The 22,326-nt window shown below is 43.9% G+C and overlaps 1 protein-coding gene across 1 annotated transcript in view; it reads right to left on the bottom strand.

The window, feature by feature from the left end:
• LOC124129056 (tubulin polyglutamylase TTLL7-like) overlaps positions 1 to 21,874 on the bottom strand; it is a 35,436-nt gene extending 13,562 nt beyond the window's left edge. Inside the window, exons 1-11 of the mRNA XM_048400627.1 lie at positions 21,712 to 21,874; positions 20,056 to 20,236; positions 15,909 to 16,127; positions 15,158 to 15,215; positions 14,702 to 14,833; positions 13,762 to 13,920; positions 12,309 to 12,525; positions 6,326 to 6,649; positions 6,142 to 6,236; positions 5,370 to 5,511; positions 4,269 to 4,481 (exon numbers count right to left, since the gene is read on the bottom strand). Of these exons, the coding sequence (XP_048256584.1) occupies positions 4,269 to 4,481; positions 5,370 to 5,511; positions 6,142 to 6,236; positions 6,326 to 6,649; positions 12,309 to 12,525; positions 13,762 to 13,920; positions 14,702 to 14,833; positions 15,158 to 15,215; positions 15,909 to 16,127; positions 20,056 to 20,113 (1,617 nt within the window). The 5' untranslated portion in view covers positions 20,114 to 20,236; positions 21,712 to 21,874. The remainder of the gene's footprint in view (positions 1 to 4,268; positions 4,482 to 5,369; positions 5,512 to 6,141; positions 6,237 to 6,325; positions 6,650 to 12,308; positions 12,526 to 13,761; positions 13,921 to 14,701; positions 14,834 to 15,157; positions 15,216 to 15,908; positions 16,128 to 20,055; positions 20,237 to 21,711) is intronic.
• Positions 21,875 to 22,326: the final 452 nt, after the last annotated feature.

Below are 22,326 nucleotides of genomic sequence, written 5' to 3'. Positions count from 1 at the left end.
CAAGTCATACAGTCACAACTCAAGTCATAGAGTCACAGGTCAGCCACACAGTCAAAGGTCAGTCACACAGTCACAGGTCAGTCACACAGTCACAGGTCAGTCATACAGTCACAGGTCAGTCACACAGTCATAAGTCAGTCACACAGTCACAGGTCAGTCACACAGTCACAGGTCAGTCACACAGTCACAGGTCAGTCAAACAGTCACACAGTCACACAGTCACAAGTCAAGTCATACAGTCACAAGTCAAGTCATAGAGTCACAGGTCAGTCACACAGTCACAGGTCAGTCACACAGTCACAGGTCAGTCACACAGTCACAGGTCAGTCAAACAGTCACAGGTCAGTCAAACAGTCACAGGTCAGTCACAAGTCACAAGTCAGTCATACAGTCACAGAGTCACAGGTCAGTCATACAGTCATACTTTCACAGGTCAGTCACAGTCACAGGTCAGTCACACAGTCAAAGGTCAGTCATACAATCACAAGTCAGTCACACAGTGACAGGTCAGTCATACAGTGACAGGTCAGTCATACAGTCACATGTCAGTCAGACAGTCACAGGTCAATCATAAAGTCACAGGTCAGTCACACAGTCACAGGTAAGTCATACAGTCACAGGTCAGTCACACAGTCACAGGTCAGTCACACAGTCCCAGGTCAGTCACACAGTCACAGGTCAGTCAAACAGTCCCAGGTCAGTCACACAGTCACAGGTCAGTCATATGGTCACAAGTCAGTCACACAGTCACAGGTCAGTAATAGTCACAAGTCATTCATACAGTCACAGGTCAGTCACACAGTCACAGGTCAGTCATACAGTCATACAGTCACAGGTCAGTCATACAGTCACAAGTCAGTCACACAGTCACAGGTCAGTCACACAGTCTCAGGTCAGTCACACAGTCACAGGTCAGTCACACAGTCACAGGTCAGTCACACAGTCAAAGGTCAGTCACAAGTCAGTCACACAGTCATACAGTCACACAGTCACAGATCAGTCACACAGTCACAGGTCAGTCACTCATTCACAGGTCAGTCACACAGTCACAGGTCAGTCACACAGTCACAGGTCAGTCAAACAGTCACAGGTCAGTCAAACAGTCACAGGTCAGTCACAAGTCACAAGTCAGTCATACAGTCACAGAGTCACAGGTCAGTCATACAGTCATACTTTCACAGGTCAGTCACAGTCACAGGTCAGTCACACAGTCAAAGGTCAGTCATACAATCACAAGTCAGTCACACAGTGACAGGTCAGTCATACAGTGACAGGTCAGTCATACAGTCACATGTCAGTCAGACAGTCACAGGTCAATCATAAAGTCACAGGTCAGTCACACAGTCACAGGTAAGTCATACAGTCACAGGTCAGTCACACAGTCACAGGTCAGTCACACAGTCCCAGGTCAGTCACACAGTCACAGGTCAGTCAAACAGTCCCAGGTCAATCACACAGTCACAGGTCAGTCATATGGTCACAAGTCAGTCACACAGTCACAGGTCAGTAATAGTCACAAGTCATTCATACAGTCACAGGTCAGTCACACAGTCACAGGTCAGTCATACAGTCATACAGTCACAGGTCAGTCATATAGTCACAAGTCAGTCACACAGTCACAGGTCAGTCACACAGTCTCAGGTCAGTCACACAGTCACAGGTCAGTCACACAGTCACAGGTCAGTCACACAGTCAAAGGTCAGACACAAGTCAGTCACACAGGCACAGATCAGTCACACAGTCACAGATCAGTCACACAGTCACAGGTCAGTCACTCATTCACAGGTCAGTCACTCATTCACAGGTCAGTCACACAGTCACAGATCAGTCACTCATTCACAGAGTGACACAGTCATACAGTTACAAGTCAGGCACACAGTGACACAGTCACAGGTCAGTCACACAGTCTGCATGATGCATACAATAGTGGTGTAGTTGGTCACATCACAGTATGTCAATTCACTGGGGGGCAAGCCCAAAGTTATGCAGGTCTTAGATATTTACCACTTTGATGAAACACACGAGGATGGAGGGTGTGATGCTGACAAATCAAGAATGATAATCAGGATAAATCAGGTAATCGAAAGCCAGGATTCTCGTCTGAACTACCTGGACCAAGGGAAGTCACTCCTGGGCACAATAGAAGACGGACACCTGCCCAGACTATGACACAAAATTGCTGGAAATGTTATCTGCATTCAGTACTGATTTAATCCTGATGTACATAACACACGTATGTGCACACAAACAGCAACAAGCTCCGTGTCTTCCATCTCCTACCACTCCTCCCCGGTTGGCCAACTGCCCTCATCCTGAACCTGTTGTTGTACGTGGTCTGGATCTCCTTACCCTGAACCTGTTGTTGTACGTTGTCTGGATCTGCTTACCCTGAACCTGTTGTATGTGGTCTGGATCTGCTTACCCTGAGTCTGTTGTTGTACGTGGTCTGGATCTCCTTACCCTGAGTCTGTTGTTGTACGTGGTCTGGATCTGCTTACCCTGAACCTGTTGTTGTACGTGGTCTGGATCTGCTTACCCTGAACCTGTTGTTGTACGTGGTCTGGATCTGCTTACCCTGAACCTGTTGTTGTACGTGGTCTGGATCTCCTTACCCTGAACCTGTTGTTGTATGTGGTCTGGATCTCCTTACCCTGAACCTGTTGTTGTACGTGGTCTGGATCTCCTTACCCTGAGTCTGTTGTTGTACGTGGTCTGGATCTCCTTACCCTGAACCTGTTGTTGTACGTGGTCTGGATCTCCTTACCCTGAACCTATTGTTGTACATGGTCTGGATCTCCTTATCCTGAGTCTGTTGTTGTACGTGGTCTGGATCTGCTTACCCTGAGTCTGTTGTTGTACGCGGTCTGGATCTCCTTACCCTGAACCTGTTGTTGTACGTTGTCTGGATCTGCTTACCCTGAACCTGTTGTTGTACGTGGTCTGGATCTCCTTACCCTGAGTCTGTTGTTGTACGTGGTCTGGATCTCCTTACCCTGAGTCTGTTGTTGTACGTGGTCTGGATCTGCTTACCCTGAATCTGTTGTTGTACGTGGTCTGGATCTCCTTACCCTGAACCTGTTGTTGTACGTGGTCTGGATCTCCTTACCCTGAGTCTGTTGTTGTACGTGGTCTGATCTGCTTACCCTGAACCTGTTGTTGTACGTTGTCTGGATCTGCTTACCCTGAACCTGTTGTTGTACGTGGTCTGGATCTCCTTACCCTGAACCTGTTGTTGTACGTGGTCTGGATCTCCTTACCCTGAACCTGTTGTACGTGGTCTGGATCTCCTTACCCTGAACCTGTTGTTGTACGTGGTCTGGATCTCCTTACCCTGAACCTGTTGTTGTACGTGGTCTGGATCTCCTTACCCTGAACCTGTTATTGTACATGGTCTGGATCTCCTTACCCTGAACCTGTTATTGTACGTGGTCTGGATCTCCTTACCCTGAACCTGTTGTTGTACGTTGTCTGGATCTGCTTACCCTGAACCTGTTGTTGTACGTGGTCTGGATCTCCTTACCCTGAACCTGTTGTTGTACGTGGTCTGGATCTGCTTACCCTGAACCTGTTGTTGTATGTGGTCTGGATCTCCTTACCCTGAACCTGTTGTTGTACGTTGTCTGGATCTGCTTACCCTGAACCTGTTGTTGTACGTGGTCTGGATCTCCTTACCCTGAACCTGTTGTTGTACGTGGTCTGGATCTCCTTACCCTGAACCTGTTGTTGTACGTGGTCTGGATCTGCTTACCCTGAACCTGTTGTTGTACGTGGTCTGGATCTCCTTACCCTGAGTCTGTTGTTGTACGTGGTCTGGATCTCCTTACCCTGAACCTGTTGTTGTACGTTGTCTGGATCTGCTTACCCTGAGTCTGTTGTTGTATGTGGTCTGGATCTCCTTACCTTGAACCTGTTGTTGTACGTGGTCTGGATCTGCTTACCCTGAACCTGTTGTATGTGGTCTGGATCTCCTTACCCTGAACCTGTTGTTGTACGTGGTCTGGATCTCCTTACCCAGAACCTGTTGTTGTACGTGGTCTGGATCTCCTTACCCTGAACCTGTTGTTGTACGTGGTCTGGATCTCCTTACCCTGAACCTGTTGTATGTGGTCTGGATCTCCTTACCCAGAACCTGTTGTTGTACGTGGTCTGGATCTCCTTACCCTGAACCTGTTGTTGTACGTGGTCTGGATCTCCTTACCCTGAACCTGTTGTTGTATGTGGTCTGGGTCTCCTGAACCTGTTGTTGTACGTGGTCTGGATCTGCTTACCCTGAACCTGTTGTTGTACGTGGTCTGGATCTCCTTCTGCATGGAGCTGCCCCGGCCGGCGAGGAACACGGTGAAGCAGGAAGACAGCAGGCTGCAGTACTTCTCCTGCCGGGCCCGGTCGTCTGACGGGAAGATGCGGCGGAACCTGCCACAGTTGCGGTTCTCATACTCCTCCCGCGTCGCCGCCCTCCTGATGCGAGATAGCAGCTCCCTCTGAAGAAACAATTATGGATGAGATAACTGCAGATGTATGTAGAATGGGAGATAACTGCAGGTGTATGTAGAATGGGAGATAACTGCAGGTGTATGTAGAATGGGAGATAACTGCAGGTGTATGTAGAATGGGAGATAACTGTAGATGTATGTAGAATGGGAGATAACTGTAGATGTATGTAGAATGGGAGATAACTGTAGATGTATGTAGAATGGGAGATAACTGTAGATGTATGTAGAATGGGAGATAACTGCAGATGTATGTAGAATTGGAGATAACTGCAGATGTATGTAGAATGGGAGATAATGGAGTGAGACATGTGGAGTGAGACATGTTTAGAGTGAAACGTGTTGCGTGAAATGTTTGGAGAGAGACGTGTGTTGAGTGATAAGTGTGTGGAGAGAGATGTGTTGCGTGAGACGTGTTGCATGAGATGTAGGTGAAGTGAGACATGTTGAGTGAGACATATGGAGTGAGACCTGTATGGAGTGAGACGTGTTTAGAGTGAGACGTGTGAAGTGAGACGTGTGTGGAGTGAGACATCATGACAGACGTGTTGCGTGAGACGCGTGGAGTGAGACGTGTGTGGAGTGAGACGTATGTGGAGTGAGACATGTTGAGTGGGACGTGTGGAGTGAGACTTGTGTGGAGTGAGACGTGTGTTGAGTGAGATGTGTGTAGAGTGAGAAATGTTGAGTCAGATATGTGTAGAGAGACATGTTGTGGAGTGAAACGTATTTGGAGTGAGACGTGTGACAAGTGAGATGTGTGTAGAGTGAGACATGTGGAGTGAGATGTGTGTAGAGAGACATGTTGTGGAGTGAGACGTGTGTGGAGTGAGACATGCGGAGTGAGACGTGTGGAATGCGACATGATAAACAACATACAAGTTCCTCTTTCCTCCGTTCAATGGTCTGACGTTTCTTCTCCAGGTCGGTGACATCGACTTCCACCTTCTTCGTTGACCGGAACAACCTCTTCCTGGCCTCTGCCTTCTGGGCAGCAATGTTCCGCCGCTTGTCACTCGACCTGCACAGCAATAGATGACAATAACCTTCAGGCTGAGACTTCCAGACATCCCACGTATCACAGCCCCATTCCAATACGACATATATTCTGGATCCATTACTTGATGCAATGTCAAGGACACTCAGCCATCGGCGACCTGAGAGGTCACCCAGTTTGTTGACTTGACAAATTAGCTCCTCTAAGATTAGCACATGTAAGGAGGGAAAGAGATAACAAAGAGATGTTGTGTTTATATCCATGTCATAACTTTTAAAGAATAAAAGCATTGAATCAAAATCATGTCTCCTACTGAATAAGCCGTAAACAAGAAATACAGTCAGGCCTAAATAAATATATACTTTCTCTTCGGACATATTTCAGAAATAGTCGCATTCCACCTCAAATCCCGTGACAGGTCCTACTCATGTTGCAGGTGTCACAGCAGACTCTGTTTTAGTTTGAAAATGTTTCTTTGTTTGATTGTTGTTTGACGTCACACTCAGCAATATTCCAGCTATAGAGCTGCAGCCTGAAGATGTTCAAGTGTTGACCTGACAATCCAGTGATTGATATTGTGAGCAATGATCCATGTCGTCAGGGTATCGATCCAATTGGTCACCTGTGACGACCAGCAAAGGTCGCCGTACTTACTTGATATTGAGCAGTCGGAGTGTGTCTTCAACAAGACCAGATTTGATGTCGTAGTCAATTTTCTCATCTGTACCAAAACTTGGGGATCGATTAATCTGAAAACAACAAGAAAAGATATGTTGCAGACTTCTCACCAACAGGTGTAAACATCACAATATTCTCCTCGTCAACAACAAGGCCTCACCTCCAACAACCAAGGTCTGAGCTTTCTGTCAATCATGACGTCAAATCCCAGAATCTCGAAGCACACACTGTCGCTCCCTGTCGCGGCCCCGGGACGACACATGCGGTATGAGTGCAGCACATGAGGCTGGGCCACTAACATCGTCTTGACAATCATGTCGGAGATGTTGCGCCACAACAATGCAACATCAATGTCATTGCGTCGGAGGAAGTCGTTGAAGTAGCGTATAGAGCGTTTACTCCCAGTGTCCACGGACGCACTTTTGTCGTAGAACTCGTTGTGTTTGTTCACAGAGTAGTTGGTGAGATGCATGTAGAGGTGGTTCTGTGGAGCAAGGAGGACACAACAGTATCACTGACCAGCTAACATCTTTCTTCAACTATTTGCTATACAATCAATGATATGCCAAAACCATAGTGTGAATGGTGCGAATTGGTTTTAAAAACTATTTTCTCTGTTAAGTAAACTCTTAAATATATTGTTGTTGCACAGAAAGATAAAATAAATTGGTAGAAAATGTTTTATTTTGATTTATAACCCTTCTTCCTGAACAACAATCATTCTTTGCACAATTGGAAAAACGGGAGCGTACATAATTATTTTTCAGATTTGCAGGTAGTTGTGAATATTTGATGCTTGGCATTGATGAGCAATGATCATGTTCGAAGGTCTCCTCACAATGTTAGTCTCGTGTGGGGGAAGGTATTATCTACTCACAATGTTACTCTCGTGTGGGGGAAGGTACATAGTATTGTCTACTCACAATGTTACTCTCGTGTGGGGGAAGGTATTATCTACTCACAATGTTACTCTTGTGTGGGGGAAGGTACATAGTATTGTCTACTCACAATGTTACTCTTGTGTGGGGGAAGGTACATAGTATTGTCTACTCACAATGTTACTCTTGTGTGGGGGAAGGTACATAGTATTGTCTACTCACAATGTTACTCTCGTGTGGGGGAAGGTACATAGTATTATCTACTCACAATGTTACTCTCGTGTGGGGGAAGGTACATAGTATTGTCTACTCACAAAGTTACTCTCGTGTGGGGGAAGGTACATAGTATTGTCTACTCACAATGTTACTCTCGTGTGGGGGAAGGTACATAGTATTGTCTACTCACAATGTTACTCTTGTGTGGGGGAAGGTACATGGTATTATCTACTCACAATGTTACTCTCGTGTGGGGGAAGGTACATAGTATTATCTACTCACAATGTTACTCTCGTGTGGGGGAAGGTACATAGTATTGTCTACTCACAATGTTACTCTCGTGTGGGGGAAGGTACATAGTATTGTCTACTCACAATGTTACTCTCGTGTGGGGGAAGGTACATAGTATTGTCTACTCACAATGTTACTCTCGTGTGGGGGAAGGTATTATCTACTCACAATGTTACTCTCGTGTGGGGGAAGGTACATAGTATTGTCTACTCACAATGTTACTCTTGTGTGGGGGAAGGTACATAGTATTGTCTACTCACAATGTTACTCTCGTGTGGGGGAAGGTACATAGTATTGTCTACTCACAATGTTACTCTCGTGTGGGGGAAGGTACATAGTATTGTCTACTCACAATGTTACTCTCGTGTGGGGGAAGGTACATAGTATTGTCTACTCACAATATTACTCTTGTGTGGGGGAAGGTACATAGTATTGTCCACTCACAATGTTACTCTTGTGTGGGGGAAGGTACATAGTATTGTCTACTCACAATGTTACTCTCGTGTGGGGGAAGGTACATAGTATTGTCTACTCACAATGTTACTCTCATGTGGGGGAAGGTACATAGTATTGTCTACTCACAATGTTACTCTCGTGTGGGGGAAGGTACATAGTATTGTCTACTCACAATGTTACTCTCGTGTGGGGGAAGGTATTATCTACTCACAATGTTACTCTCGTGTGGGGGAAGGTACATAGTATTGTCTACTCACAATGTTACTCTCGTGTGGGGGAAGGTACATAGTATTGTCTACTCACAATGTTACTCTCGTGTGGGGGAAGGTACATAGTATTGTCTACTCACAATGTTACTCTCGTGTGGGGGAAGGTACATAGTATTGTCTACTCACAATGTTACTCTCGTGTGGGGGAAGGTACATAGTATTGTCTACTCACAATATTACTCTTGTGTGGGGGAAGGTACATAGTATTGTCCACTCACAATGTTACTCTTGTGTGGGGGAAGGTTCATAGTATTGTCTACTCACAATGTTACTCTCGTGTGGGGGAAGGTACATAGTATTGTCTACTCACAATGTTACTCTCATGTGGGGGAAGGTACATAGTATTGTCTACTCACAATGTTACTCTCGTGTGGGGGAAGGTATTATCTACTCACAATGTTACTCTTGTGTGGGGGAAGGTACATAGTATTGTCTACTCACAATGTTACTCTTGTGTGGGGGAAGGTACATAGTATTGTCTACTCACAATGTTACTCTTGTGTGGGGGAAGGTACATAGTATTGTCTACTCACAATGTTACTCTCGTGTCGGGGAAGGTACATAGTATTATCTACTCACAATGTTACTCTTGTGTGGGGGAAGGTACATAGTATTGTCTACTCACAAAGTTACTCTCGTGTGGGGGAAGGTACATAGTATTGTCTACTCACAATGTTACTCTCGTGTGGGGGAAGGTACATAGTATTGTCTACTCACAATGTTACTCTTGTGTGGGGGAAGGTACATGGTATTATCTACTCACAATGTTACTCTCGTGTGGGGGAAGGTACATAGTATTATCTACTCACAATGTTACTCTCGTGTGGGGGAAGGTACATAGTATTGTCTACTCACAATGTTACTCTCGTGTTGGGAAAGGTACATAGTATTATCTACTCACAATGTTACTCTCGTGTGGGGGAAGGTACATAGTATTGTCTACTCACAATGTTACTCTTGTGTGGGGGAAGGTACATAGTATTGTCTACTCACAATGTTACTCTCGTGTGGGGGAAGATACATAGTATTGTCTACTCACAATGTTACTCTCGTGTGGGGGAAGGTACATAGTATTGTCTACTCACAATGTTACTCTCGTGTGGGGGAAGGTACATAGTATTGTCTACTCACAATGTTACTCTCGTGTGGGGGAAGGTACATAGTATTGTCTACTTACAATGTTACTCTCGTGTGGGGGAAGGTACATAGTATTGTCTACTCACAAAATTACTCTTGTGTGGGGGAAGGTACATAGTATTGTCTACTCACAATGTTACTCTTGTGTGGTGGAAGGTACATAGTATTGTCTACTCACAATGTTACTCTTGTGTGGGGGAAGGTACATAGTATTGTCTACTCACAATGTTACTCTCGTGTGGGGGAAGGTACATAGTATTGTCTACTCACAATGTTACTCTCGTGTGGGGGAAGGTACATAGTATTGTCTACTCACAATGTTACTCTCGTGTGGGGGAAGGTACATAGTATTGTCTACTCACAATGTTACTCTCATGTGGGGGAAGGTACATAGTATTGTCTACTCACAATGTTACTCTCGTGTTGGGGAAGGTACATAGTATTGTCTACTCACAATGTTACTCTTGTGTGGGGGAAGGTATTGTCTACTCACAATGTTACTCTCGTGTGGGGGAAGGTACATAGTATTATCTACTCACAATGTTACTCTCGTGTTGGGGAAGGTACATAGTATTGTCTACTCACAATGTTACTCTTGTGTGGGGGAAGATACATAGTATTATCTACTCACAATGTTACTCTCGTGTGGGGGAAGGTACATAGTATTGTCTACTCACAATGTTACTCTTGTGTGGGGGAAGGTACATAGTATTATCTACTCACAATGTTACTCTCGTGTGGGGGAAGGTACATAGTATTGTCTACTCACAATGTTACTCTTGTGTGGGGGAAGATACACAGTATTGTCTACTCACAATGTTACTCTTGTGTGGGGGAAGGTACATAGTATTGTCTACTCACAATGTTACTCTTGTGTGGGGGAAGGTACATAGTATTGTCTCCTCACAATGTTACTCTTGTGTGGGGGAAGGTACATAGTATTGTCTACTCACAATGTTACTCTCGTGTGGGGGAAGGTACATAGTATTGTCTACTCACAATGTTACTCTTGTGTGGGGGAAGGTACATAGTATTGTCTACTCATAATGTTACTCTCGTGTGGGGGAAGGTATTGTCTACTCACAATGTTACTCTTGTGCGGGGGAAGGTACATAGTATTGTCTACTCACAATGTTACTCTTGTGTGGGGGAAGATACATAGTATTATCTACTCACAATGTTACTCTCATGTGGGGGAAGGTACATAGTATTGTCTACTCACAATGTTACTCTTGTGTGGGGGAAGGTACATAGTATTATCTACTCACAATGTTACTCTCGTGTGGGGGAAGGTACATAGTATTGTCTACTCACAATGTTACTCTCGTGTGAGGGAAGATACATAGTATTGTCTACTCACAATGTTACTCTCGTGTGGGGGAAGGTACATAGTATTGTCTACTCACAATGTTACTCTCGTGTGGGGGAAGGTACATAGTATTGTCTACTCACAATGTTACTCTCATGTGGGGGAAGGTACATAGTATTGTCTACTCACAATGTTACTCTCGTGTTGGGGAAGGTACATAGTATTGTCTACTCACAATGTTACTCTTGTGTGGGGGAAGGTATTGTCTACTCACAATGTTACTCTCGTGTGGGGGAAGGTACATAGTATTATCTACTCACAATGTTACTCTCGTGTTGGGGAAGATACATAGTATTATCTACTCACAATGTTACTCTCGTGTGGGGGAAGGTACATAGTATTGTCTACTCACAATGTTACTCTTGTGTGGGGGAAGATACATAGTATTGTCTCCTCACAATGTTACTCTTGTGTGGGGGAAGGTACATAGTATTGTCTACTCACAATGTTAATCTCGTGTGGGGGAAGGTACATAGTATTGTCTACTCACAATGTTACTCTTGTGTGGGGGAAGGTACATAGTATTGTCTACTCATAATGTTACTCTCGTGTGGGGGAAGGTATTGTCTACTCACAATGTTACTCTTGTGCGGGGGAAGGTACATAGTATTGTCTACTCACAATGTTACTCTTGTGTGGGGGAAGATACATAGTATTATCTACTCACAATGTTACTCTCGTGTTGGGGAAGGTACATAGTATTGTCTACTCACAATGTTACTCTTGTGTGGGGGAAGGTACATAGTATTATCTACTCACAATGTTACTCTCTTGTGGGGGAAGGTACATAGTATTGTCTACTCACAATGTTACTCTCGTGTGGGGGAAGATACATAGTATTGTCTACTCACAATGTTACTCTTGTGTGGGGGAAGGTATTGTCTACTCACAATGTTACTCTTGTGTGGGGGAAGATACATAGTATTGTCTACTCACAATGTTACTCTTGTGTGGGGGAAGGTACATAGTATTGTCTACTCACAATGTTACTCTTGTGTGGGGGAAGGTACATAGTATTGTCTACTCACAATGTTACTCTTGTGTGGGGGAAGGTACATAGTATTGTCTACTCACAATGTTACTCTTGTGTGGGGGAAGGTACATAGTATTGTCTACTCACAATGTTACTCTTGTGTGGGGGAAGGTACATAGTATTGTCTACTCACAATGTTACTCTTGTGTGGGGGAAGGTACATAGTATTGTCTACTCACAATGTTACTCTCGTGTGGGGGAAGGTACATAGTATTGTCTACTCACAATGTTACTCTTGTGTGGGGGAAGGTACATAGTATTGTCTACTCACAATGTTACTCTTGTGTGGGGGAAGGTACATAGTATTGTCTTCTCATAATGTTACTCTCGTGTGGGGGAAGGTATTGTCTACACACAATGTTACTCTTGTGCGGGGGAAGGTACATAGTATTGTCTACTCACAATGTTACTCACGTGTGGGGGAAGGTACATAGTATTATCTACTCACAATGTTACTCTCGTGTGGGGAAAGGTACACAGTATTATCTACTCACAATGTTACTCTCGTGTGGGGGAAGGTACTTCTCAGTGCCAAGTCGGACAAGTCCATCATTGAAGAGAAAGATGCGGAGCGGGTCACATGACGTGACAAGGACGTAGACGCGCAGGTCGAACTTGTAGCCATCAAGAAGCAAGGGCTTGTCAATATACTCCTGAACGATGAAGTGCTCAGTCGGGGGAATCTTCTCTGCATTTCTGTATAGACATATGCTGAAGGGCAAATATTGAGAGTTGAAATAAGTAAGAGAAACCTCTTTTAATGCTGCAGTCAGCAATATTCCAGCTATACTATAACCAATTCTGCATATTATTCTTGTCAGTCTGTCATGGCATGCCACATTTACTTTAGTAATATGCAAGAATCAGTTGTTCCTTTACTTCTTTGGAGTGGTATATTTCCTGGGAGTCTGTAAATTATCAGGTCTGGGGGACAGACGCTGAATGCACAAGTACGGGTTCACTACGGGGTCCTATGACACGCAGCCACAGAGCTGGATCGGCCAATCAAAATATCACTTGGGGCACACTGCATGCCACTAATCGCTTTGAGTACGCAAATGAATAGCTCATCCCAGGGTCTGGTCCCATTTTAAGCGACTGAAAGTTTGCGCCCCTTGGTACGGTGATTCGCTGTACATCACATGCAAACCACTGGCACTTAGCACCCCTGGTATCATCAGACAAGCAGGAGGACCCTACTCTCCCCGGAAACCATCCATCATATGGACCAGGAACTTTCCCTCTCAAGATTTCTACAAAATGGTGTTCAATTGAAGTGAGTGAGTGAGTTTGGTTTACGCCGCTTTTAACAGTATTCCAGCTATAACGCGGCGTGTCAGCTTAATGTGGGAGGAAAGCCTGAAGTGATGCAGGTCTGAGACGTTTACCACTTTGGTGAAACCCATGAGCACGGGTATGGTGCCGACAAACCTAGAAACATAATCGGGGCGAACCAGGATTCGAACTCATGGGACACAACTCTGCACAACAAATCGCGGTGCCTTCAAAGGGGTCACACATGCCCCTGTGTTCAATTGTGTTCCTCTATGGTGTTTCAGAAGAAACGCCTCCCAACATAATCTAAAAAAGCCTTTCAACCATTCTTCCATTCATCCCTCCATCCATTCATTTATGTTTTCATTCTTCATGTGTCTTACCCGTGCCCCCCATTCATCATGTGTCTTACCCGTGCCCCCCATTCATCATGTGTCTTACCCGTGCCCCCCATTCATCATGTGTCTAACCCATGCCCCCCATTCATCATGTGTCTAACCCGCGCCCCCCTTTCATCATGTGTCTTACCCATGCCCCCCATTCATCATGTGTCTTACCCGTGTCCCCATTCATCATGTGTCTAACCCATGCCCCCCATTCATCATGTGTCTTACCCGTGCCCCCCATTCATCATGTGTCTTACCCGTGCCCCCCATTCATCATGTGTCTTACCCGTGCCCTTGTGCGCCATTGGAAGGTTTTACGATGAAAGTTTTCAATTTTTTCTTTGCTTTGAGTTCTTTGGCGTAGTTTTGCAGTGTACTGTAATCGGTCGGCAGAATCCATGTTCGGGGCACAAAGTTGTAATCTTCAGGAAAAGATTTCTGAATTCTGGAAAACAAAAACATTTTTAAATCAGATAATCTACTTCCGACTAGATAGCTTCTCTGATATCTGCTTGGTTCAGTGTCAGGTGTCAAACAGTTGCAGCTGTATCGGTATAATGATTCCTGTAACAAAAGTATTTATTGAGGCCACTTTAGGGTCAACTTCTACGTCACCAGGGTGGCGTGGTACAAGGCGTAACTCCCATACCTTAACATAGACTTACGACAGTCGTACCCTGAGGTTGTTTTGTACAACGGCACCCAGGTCCCAAAGTAGCTTGTTGCTCATATTCTGTTTGTGGATTTTAGTGAGATTCCAGCAATATCTCAGCAGGGGCTACACACATTGCACCGACTCGTACGTGAGGAACCAAACCACACTATCGTCACGATGAGTCAACTACGACCGAGGTCATCTACGTCTGACATGCATTTCATGATCATCCCGTCATGGTTGGAAGCAAGACTGTCTATCATCAATCAGACAACAGACATACATACACTGCCGGCTACCACAGGTTGGATGTGGGGACGTGTCAATACATCTGGAATAACTGTCCCCAAGTTCAGTGACCTTCTACAAGGCCAGCATCGTTCACATGACCCAAGTGTTGTACATAACTCTAGTCAACAGCCAATCTGCCGGCTGTGGTCCCAAATTGTTATGACCTTAGATCGCAATGGTGTTGACCCCCTAAAACTTCACGGTCTAACCGTCAGCTCCCAAACAACAGAAGGTGCCTGGACACACTTGATTTGCGTGACAAATCTCTGACACAACTCACTTGAGGAAGTTCCTGGCGAGAGCGTCCTTCCTCGTCACCTCCCCCATCCCAGGGAAGTGGTTCAACTTCTGATACGGCTTCAGCTCGGAGACTCGCTCCGTCGACACGAAGCTGTCATTCCACAAGATATAGCTGGAAGAAAACACATGACATCCTTGTACAAGATACAACATGCCTACCTTATATAACAAGCAGCACGCCCATCCTTTTACAAGATACACCACGCCCATCCTTATATAAGATACAACACGCCCATCCTCATACAAGATTCCACATGGCCATCCTTATACAAGATACAACCCATCCTTATACAAGATACAACCCATCCTTATACAAGATACAACCCATCCTTATACAAGATACAACCCATCCTTATACAAGATACAACCCATCCTTATACAGAATTGGAAGCAAAGGAAGTTGAGAACATCCAATGATTCGGTGCCGACAACCCACCTGAGAGGATCGTCGTCCCGCGATGCCGTGAAGCCCAGCTTCTCCACCATCTGCCGCACTGCAACACAACACACAACACACAACATGAAGGAAGGGGGGCCAATGCCAAGTTCCTCCAATATTCAGAGTATGTGTGCTGATACATTTTGATAATGGATAATGATAGATAATTGGAATTATTGTTGATGGGAAGATTATTGATATGAGTTGTTGTTATCGATAATAACTTACAACTATTGTGATGGAAAAAGTTTAGATTTATGTAAGGAGACTAGTTATTGTCAATCATGTCAATTGTCAAAGACGAAAAGCATATGTTTTTGTTATATCTTAAATGTCCACAAAGTAATCCATGCATAAATGTGTCACTGCTCACCAAGAGTGTGAAATATGTCAATTTCTTTCGAGATTTTCGTGCATATTTGCTTAAAGTTATTTCTTTGACATTTATTGAAAATTGATCAATATTTAGTTAGCGACTATCAATCTCTATGCTCTATATCTATAGCCGGCCCTAGTCTCCGGGTGGAGCTAAGTTACCTGTACATGTAACTATGCTAAATGTAACATTTGAAACCTCATGTGGCACAGTCAGTTCCAAATTGAGTTCAGCTAACAATCCTATCTACCGACGACAGAGTTCACACGGAGATGCTACATTCTCACACAGGCCACCCTGTAAACGCCATGATTTGCTTGTCAGCCGACATCACTGAGAGACACCCATGCACAAGGTCATCTAGCCACATACCAACTTCATATCTGGTTCCTGAGAGATTCGCTGTCACTAGGTGGCGCTTCTTCCGCTTTTTCTTTGCAGCATTTCCACTCCCTCCTCCTCGTTCTCCTCGGTCGCCCCGGTTACCATTGTTGGGGTACAGGTCAATGTTCCCATCGTCACGGTCATACTGCTGGGTGTGCAGGCCACTGTTTTTCCGCATGTGAGGCGGTATGGACGAAATCCCAACATCTGCAAGGAACATTTCAAAACTGTACAGAACTCACCCTGTATATAATGACACAGACCTCACCTGGTCTATAATGACACAGACATCATCTGGTCTATAATGACACAGACCTCACATGGTCTATAATGACACAGACCTCACCTGGCCTATAATGACAAGGACCTCACCTGGCCTATAATGACATAGACCTCACCTGGTCTATAATGACACAGACCTCACCTGGCCTATAATGACCATAATGACACGGACCTCACCTGGTCTATAATGACACAGACCTCACCTGGTCAATAATGACACAGACATCACCTGGTCTATAATGACACGGACCTCACCTGGCCTATAATGACACAGACATCACATGGTCTATAATGACACAGACCTCACCTGGCCTATAATGACACAGACCTCACCTGGTCTATAATGACACAGACCTCACCTGGACTATAATGATCATAATGACACAGACCTCACCTGGCCTATAATGACACAGACCTCACATGGTCTATAATGACACAGACCTCACCTGGCCTATAATGACACAGACCTCACCTGGCCTATTATGACACAGACCTCACCTGGTCAATAATGACACAGACCTCACCTGGTCTAAAATGACCTGGACCTCAACCAGTCTATAATGACATGGACCTCACCCAGTCTATACTGACACAGACCTCACCCAGTCTATAATAAAACAAACCTCACCTGGTCTATAATGACTATAATGACACAGTCCTCACCTGGTCGATAATGACACAGACCTCACCCAGTTTATAATGACATGGACCTCCACCATTCTATAATGACACAGACCTCACCCAGTTTATAATGACACAGACCTCACCCAGTCTATAATGACATGGACCTCACATGTTCTGTAATGACAATAATGAGGTCCAGTCTATAATGACATGGACCTCACCCAGTCTATAATAACATGGACCTGAACCAGTCTATAATGACATGGACCTCACCCAGTCTATAATAACATGGACCTGAACCAGTCTATAATGATACAGACCTACCCTGGTCTAAAATGACATGGACCTGAACCAGTCTATAATGACATGGACCTCACCTAATCTATAATGACACAGAACTCACACAGTCTGTAATGACATGAACCTCAACCAGTCTAATGACATAGACCTCACCTAGTCTATAATGACAGACCTCACACAGTCTGTAATGACATGGACCTCAACCAGTCTAATGACATGGACCTCACCTAGTCTATAATGACAGACCTCACACAGTCTGTAATGACATGGACCTCAACCAGTCTAATGACATGGACCTCACCTAGTCTATAATGACAGACCTCACACAGTCTGTAATGACATGGACCTCAACCAGTCTAATGACATGGACCTCACCTAGTCTATAATGACAGACCTCACACAGTCTGTAATGACATGGACCTCAACCAGTCTAATGACATGGACCTCACCTAGTCTATAATGACAGACCTCACACAGTCTCACCCTAACTTGGCATCTATTTGCTTTGTATATGCCCTTTGTCTGTATCGGATCCTGTTTACTTTGAACATGCCTACTTCAACATCACAGCTGGAATGACATCATATCATGTGGCGTCTATAGCATGTCGGGCTACAAATGGATGTACATTTCTGCCTGGAATGAAACATTTGACCCAGATCACAGACACGCCCTGTCCCCACCCAGCTGCTGACCAACAACTGCAATCTAATACCACCATCCTCCTGCTCCTGTCCCCGGCCAGCACTGGACATGAAATACATTTCCTAAGTAGAAGAGTCTTAGAAAGAAATCTACCAAGAAACACTTTGTTACATATTGCTTGGTTTGTATAAATTAACCTAAAATTTCACAAAACAAAACTATATTCTTCAGTTCACAGTACAGTGATATGAAAGAGAAGCAAGTCTTCAATCGGTAGTTCAATATAACAATCCAGTCCGTCACTTTCATTTCTAATTTTACATTTGAAGATCATGCCTATGAAGAACATATTTATTTACAATTGTGTTTTAGTTTTAACCAAAGATCCAACCACTAAACATATCTGAACAAATCAACAACAAAAATATAGGGCTGAGATATTTCATCAGACAAGGGGGACCTTCACAATCTCGCTTGACGACCGATCGAAAGTCAGTTTTCCATGACACAGTGATCAAGGACAGGTGTACCCAAAATACATTGGCACCACTTGACCACTGCTGTCATATAGCTGGAATATTGCTGTTATGTTGGGAGATTTAATGGTTGATTTACATTTTTAGTGTTACGATATGGCAATGCGTTTTTCATTATCAGCGGTATGTGAGGACGAGTTATGTCCCTCTGGACGGAAGCCACGACCGAGAGCACATGTTGAGTTGAAGAATGCGATACATTGTATCAGTCATACATCCATCCAAATTCATGAAGTGTGTTGCGTCTCATGGTTACATCACTAGGAGCATGGAACATCATCCAGCTGTGTGAAACAGGCCAAAATCACCAAATCAATAACCGTTACAATTGCTGAGCTTGGCATTAAACACCAACCACACACAAACACTTGACCACCTGAGAAAGAACTACAGAAGTAGCATTATCCCTGGTTGTGCGATGCTTGCTGCCTGTAGTTCACATTTGACCTTGACCGGTCACCTGACAGTGGAGTGATCTAATGTGTAGTAGAGATGAGGTGATCATCAGATGACAAGTCAAGTTGTCCTCCTTCAAAGTACAGAGACAATGGATATCTGGAGGTTGTATCAAAACCTCATGTCAATTGTTGACTTTTGGTTATCCACTGATTACAAAGAGCACATAGAATAATGTGTCAGTTTAACACAGGGCACTAACAATAATGTGTCAGTTTTTTTAACACAGGGCACTAACAACAATGTGTCAGTTTAACACAGGGCACTAACAACAATGTATCAATGTAACACAGGGCACTAACAACAATGTGTCAGTTTAACACAGGGCACTAACAACAATGTATCAATGTAACACAGGGCACTAACAACAATGTGTCAGTGTAACACAGGGCACTAACAACAATGTGTCAGTGTAACACTGGGCACTAACAACAATGTTTCAATTTAACACGGGGCACTAACAACAATGTATCAATGTAACACAGGGCACTAACAACAATGTGTCAGTTTAACACAGGGCACTAACAACAATGTGTCAGTGTAACACTGGGCACTTACAACAATGTTTCAGTTTAACACAGGGCACTAACAACCATGTGTCAGTTTAACACTGGGCACTAACAACAATGTGTCAATGTAACACTGGGCACTAACAACAATGTGTCAGTTTAACACAGGGCACTAACAACAATGTGTCAGTTTAACACAGGGCACTAACAACAATGTGTCAGTTTAACACAGGGCACTAACAACAATGTGTCAATGTAACACTAGGCACTAACAACAATGTGTCAGATTAACACAGGACACTAACAACAATGTGTCAATGTAACACTGGGCACTAACAACAATGTGTCAGATTAACACAGGACACTAACAACAATGTGTCAATGTAACACTGGGCACTAACAACAATGTGTCAGTTTAACACAGGACACTAACAACAATGTGTCAGTTTAACACAGGGCACTTACAACAATGTGTCAGTTTGACACAGGGCACTAACAACAATGTGTCAATGTAACACTGGGCACAAACAACAATGTGTCAGTTTAACACAGGACACTAACAACAATGTGTCAGTTTGACACAGGGCACTAACAACAATGTGTCAATGTAACACTGGGCACTAACAACAATGTGTCAGTTTAACACAGGACACTAACAACAATGTGTCAGTTTAACACAGGGCACTAACAACAATGTGTCAGTTTAACACAGGACACTAACAACAATGTGTCAGTTTGACACAGGGCACTGTGACAACCAGGTGTGTCACCATGACAACGTACCTCCTCTATCCATTGAAGACAGTGAAGACATGGATATACTTGGCCGCATCCCCGACATGACCTTCACCTTCACACTTCTGTTAAACTGTATGCAGTGTCACCAACGTCAACAACAACAATGACGGTGGCGTCACATTGTGTCCAATACCAGAATGAGGCAGAATGAAGTCGGTTGATGAATCTGAAACAAAGGAAAGTATGACGTAGGGTTCCTGATGCTTGAGACATGGAAGTTGAAAGCACAAGCAATAGCCATAGACTATGATTGAGAGTCCCACAGGGCCGAAACAAGTATGGATGATGGAATCATTAAGATTAACTCAATCACAATCAAGGATTGAAAGCTCAGACTGTCCACTTCAGAAATTCTTTGCTGACATCAACAAGTTTTGTTTCCAACAGGGACATCAGTATAGTTAGTGCAGCCCTAATATCCACAACATTGGGCAATGAAATTGTTGGAATTTATTTGTTAAATGTTCAAGTTATCTTACCACACCAGAAAATGATCAGATTAATTAAGAACATCATAAAGATAAAATCTGGATCAGATCAACTTCTTCAACGTGATGTATTGCCTAAGTCTTTGAATGTCAATGTCTAAATAAATATAAAAATTGTCACATGATCAGCTCCTTTCAAATGGGCTGTTTTCACTATTAACCAAATAAGATGAATCTTGTGCAACATGCTGAATACTGATGTTCAACATTAATCACCCGGCTGTCAAGATTCACCACATAGACCCCGACCACACAGATCATACACCAAAGGATACAAATATATACACCTAGAACTAGGTGGGGGTTTCACTATTTTTTATCAGTTTAAATAATAATCATCATACACTTTTACTTTATCAATACACAAACACATGTGTCACCTGAGGCACTGCATGGTGATGTATTATGTAGGGGATGGTTGGAGGGTGGTGGTGTGGGTGGTGGTGGGTGTGGGGGTTGGTGGTGTGGGTGGTGGTGGTGGTGTGGTGTGGCAAGTAGATTAAGCAGGGGTGGGAGGACATAAAAAACCTGACAGTTCTAATTTGTCAAATAGAAAAAAATAAAAATTTGTAAACTTCTGAGGTGCTGGTAATTTTTAACAGGAGTTGAACAAATGTAACATTAAATGTGTGTGTGAGGGGGGGGGGGGGGGGGGGGGGGGGGGGGGGGAGATAAGATAGAGCTCTGAGATCGATCGCTTCTCAATAAACTTCCAGAGTTCTTTAAATAGCAGGTGAATCTTTGTGTAGGTAACACACACGTCATACCTATTTCAAATAGATGACATGAGTTTTGATGACTATGTTTTATATTAGATTTGACAAATATACAAACACATATATATATATGTTCTGAACAACACTGAGTCAGTAACTTTCATCGGTTGCCACGGCTATCGGACGGTGGGGGAATCGATCTACCCTATCAACAATCTCTCATACCCGTCACCTCGTCACGTGTACGGTTGTCACTGTTATCAACGCGTCAACACCTCGGATCTTCATCAGATTAACAAGACAACAACATCAATAAACAGTATGGCCGAATGATAGCGAAAATCAACACATGTATCAGTGAAATCCTGGTGAAAGTGGACAATGTCCAACATCGAGGTCGGTGAAACTTGGAGATTATTCCTCTCAGAAACACCTACCATATCGCCATGGTGCACATCCTTAAATCTCCCTTTATCGTACAGAAGCAGGTAATTGAAATCCAATGTTTTAAAAGGTAAATATTTTCCAGATAGCCCCACCACTGCTTTTGTTTTACTTGATAAATCTTTACGTGTCGGAGGCCAAATCCGCCATCTTTGTTTGATCACGTGACCCAAGCACCTGACAACCTCATTCCAGAGGACGCTTTCGCCTAGCAACTGTCAGACCGTGCGGTCCTTTATTGACAATCTCAATGAACCACTTTCGCTCATAATGTAAACCCGGTGTTGCATCTCACTGCAGATGTGACAAATTACAAAGTAAATGATTATTAAGGAATGGTTGTGTACATAGTATTTCATTTAAAACGTCGTTGTGTTGAAAGACTGGTTGAGGCGCGAATCAAGTGTTTACCGACTCATTTAAATCAGACATATCACACCCGGAACCTTCCCATATGAAAATATATTTTAAATGGTTCGTTCTTTCGGGTTCTGCACACACTTTTAAATAGTGAGACCACGCACATGTAAATAGTGAGACCACGCACATGTAAATAGTGAGATCACTTGTATGTTAACAGTGAGACCACGTCCATGTAAATAGTAAGA

This window comes from Haliotis rufescens, unplaced genomic scaffold, assembly GCF_023055435.1.
Source record: "Haliotis rufescens isolate VD_foot unplaced genomic scaffold, xgHalRufe1.0.p SCAF_2, whole genome shotgun sequence".
Lineage (NCBI taxonomy): Eukaryota > Metazoa > Mollusca > Gastropoda > Lepetellida > Haliotidae > Haliotis > Haliotis rufescens.
This window is presented reverse-complemented; position numbering and strand designations above follow the sequence as displayed.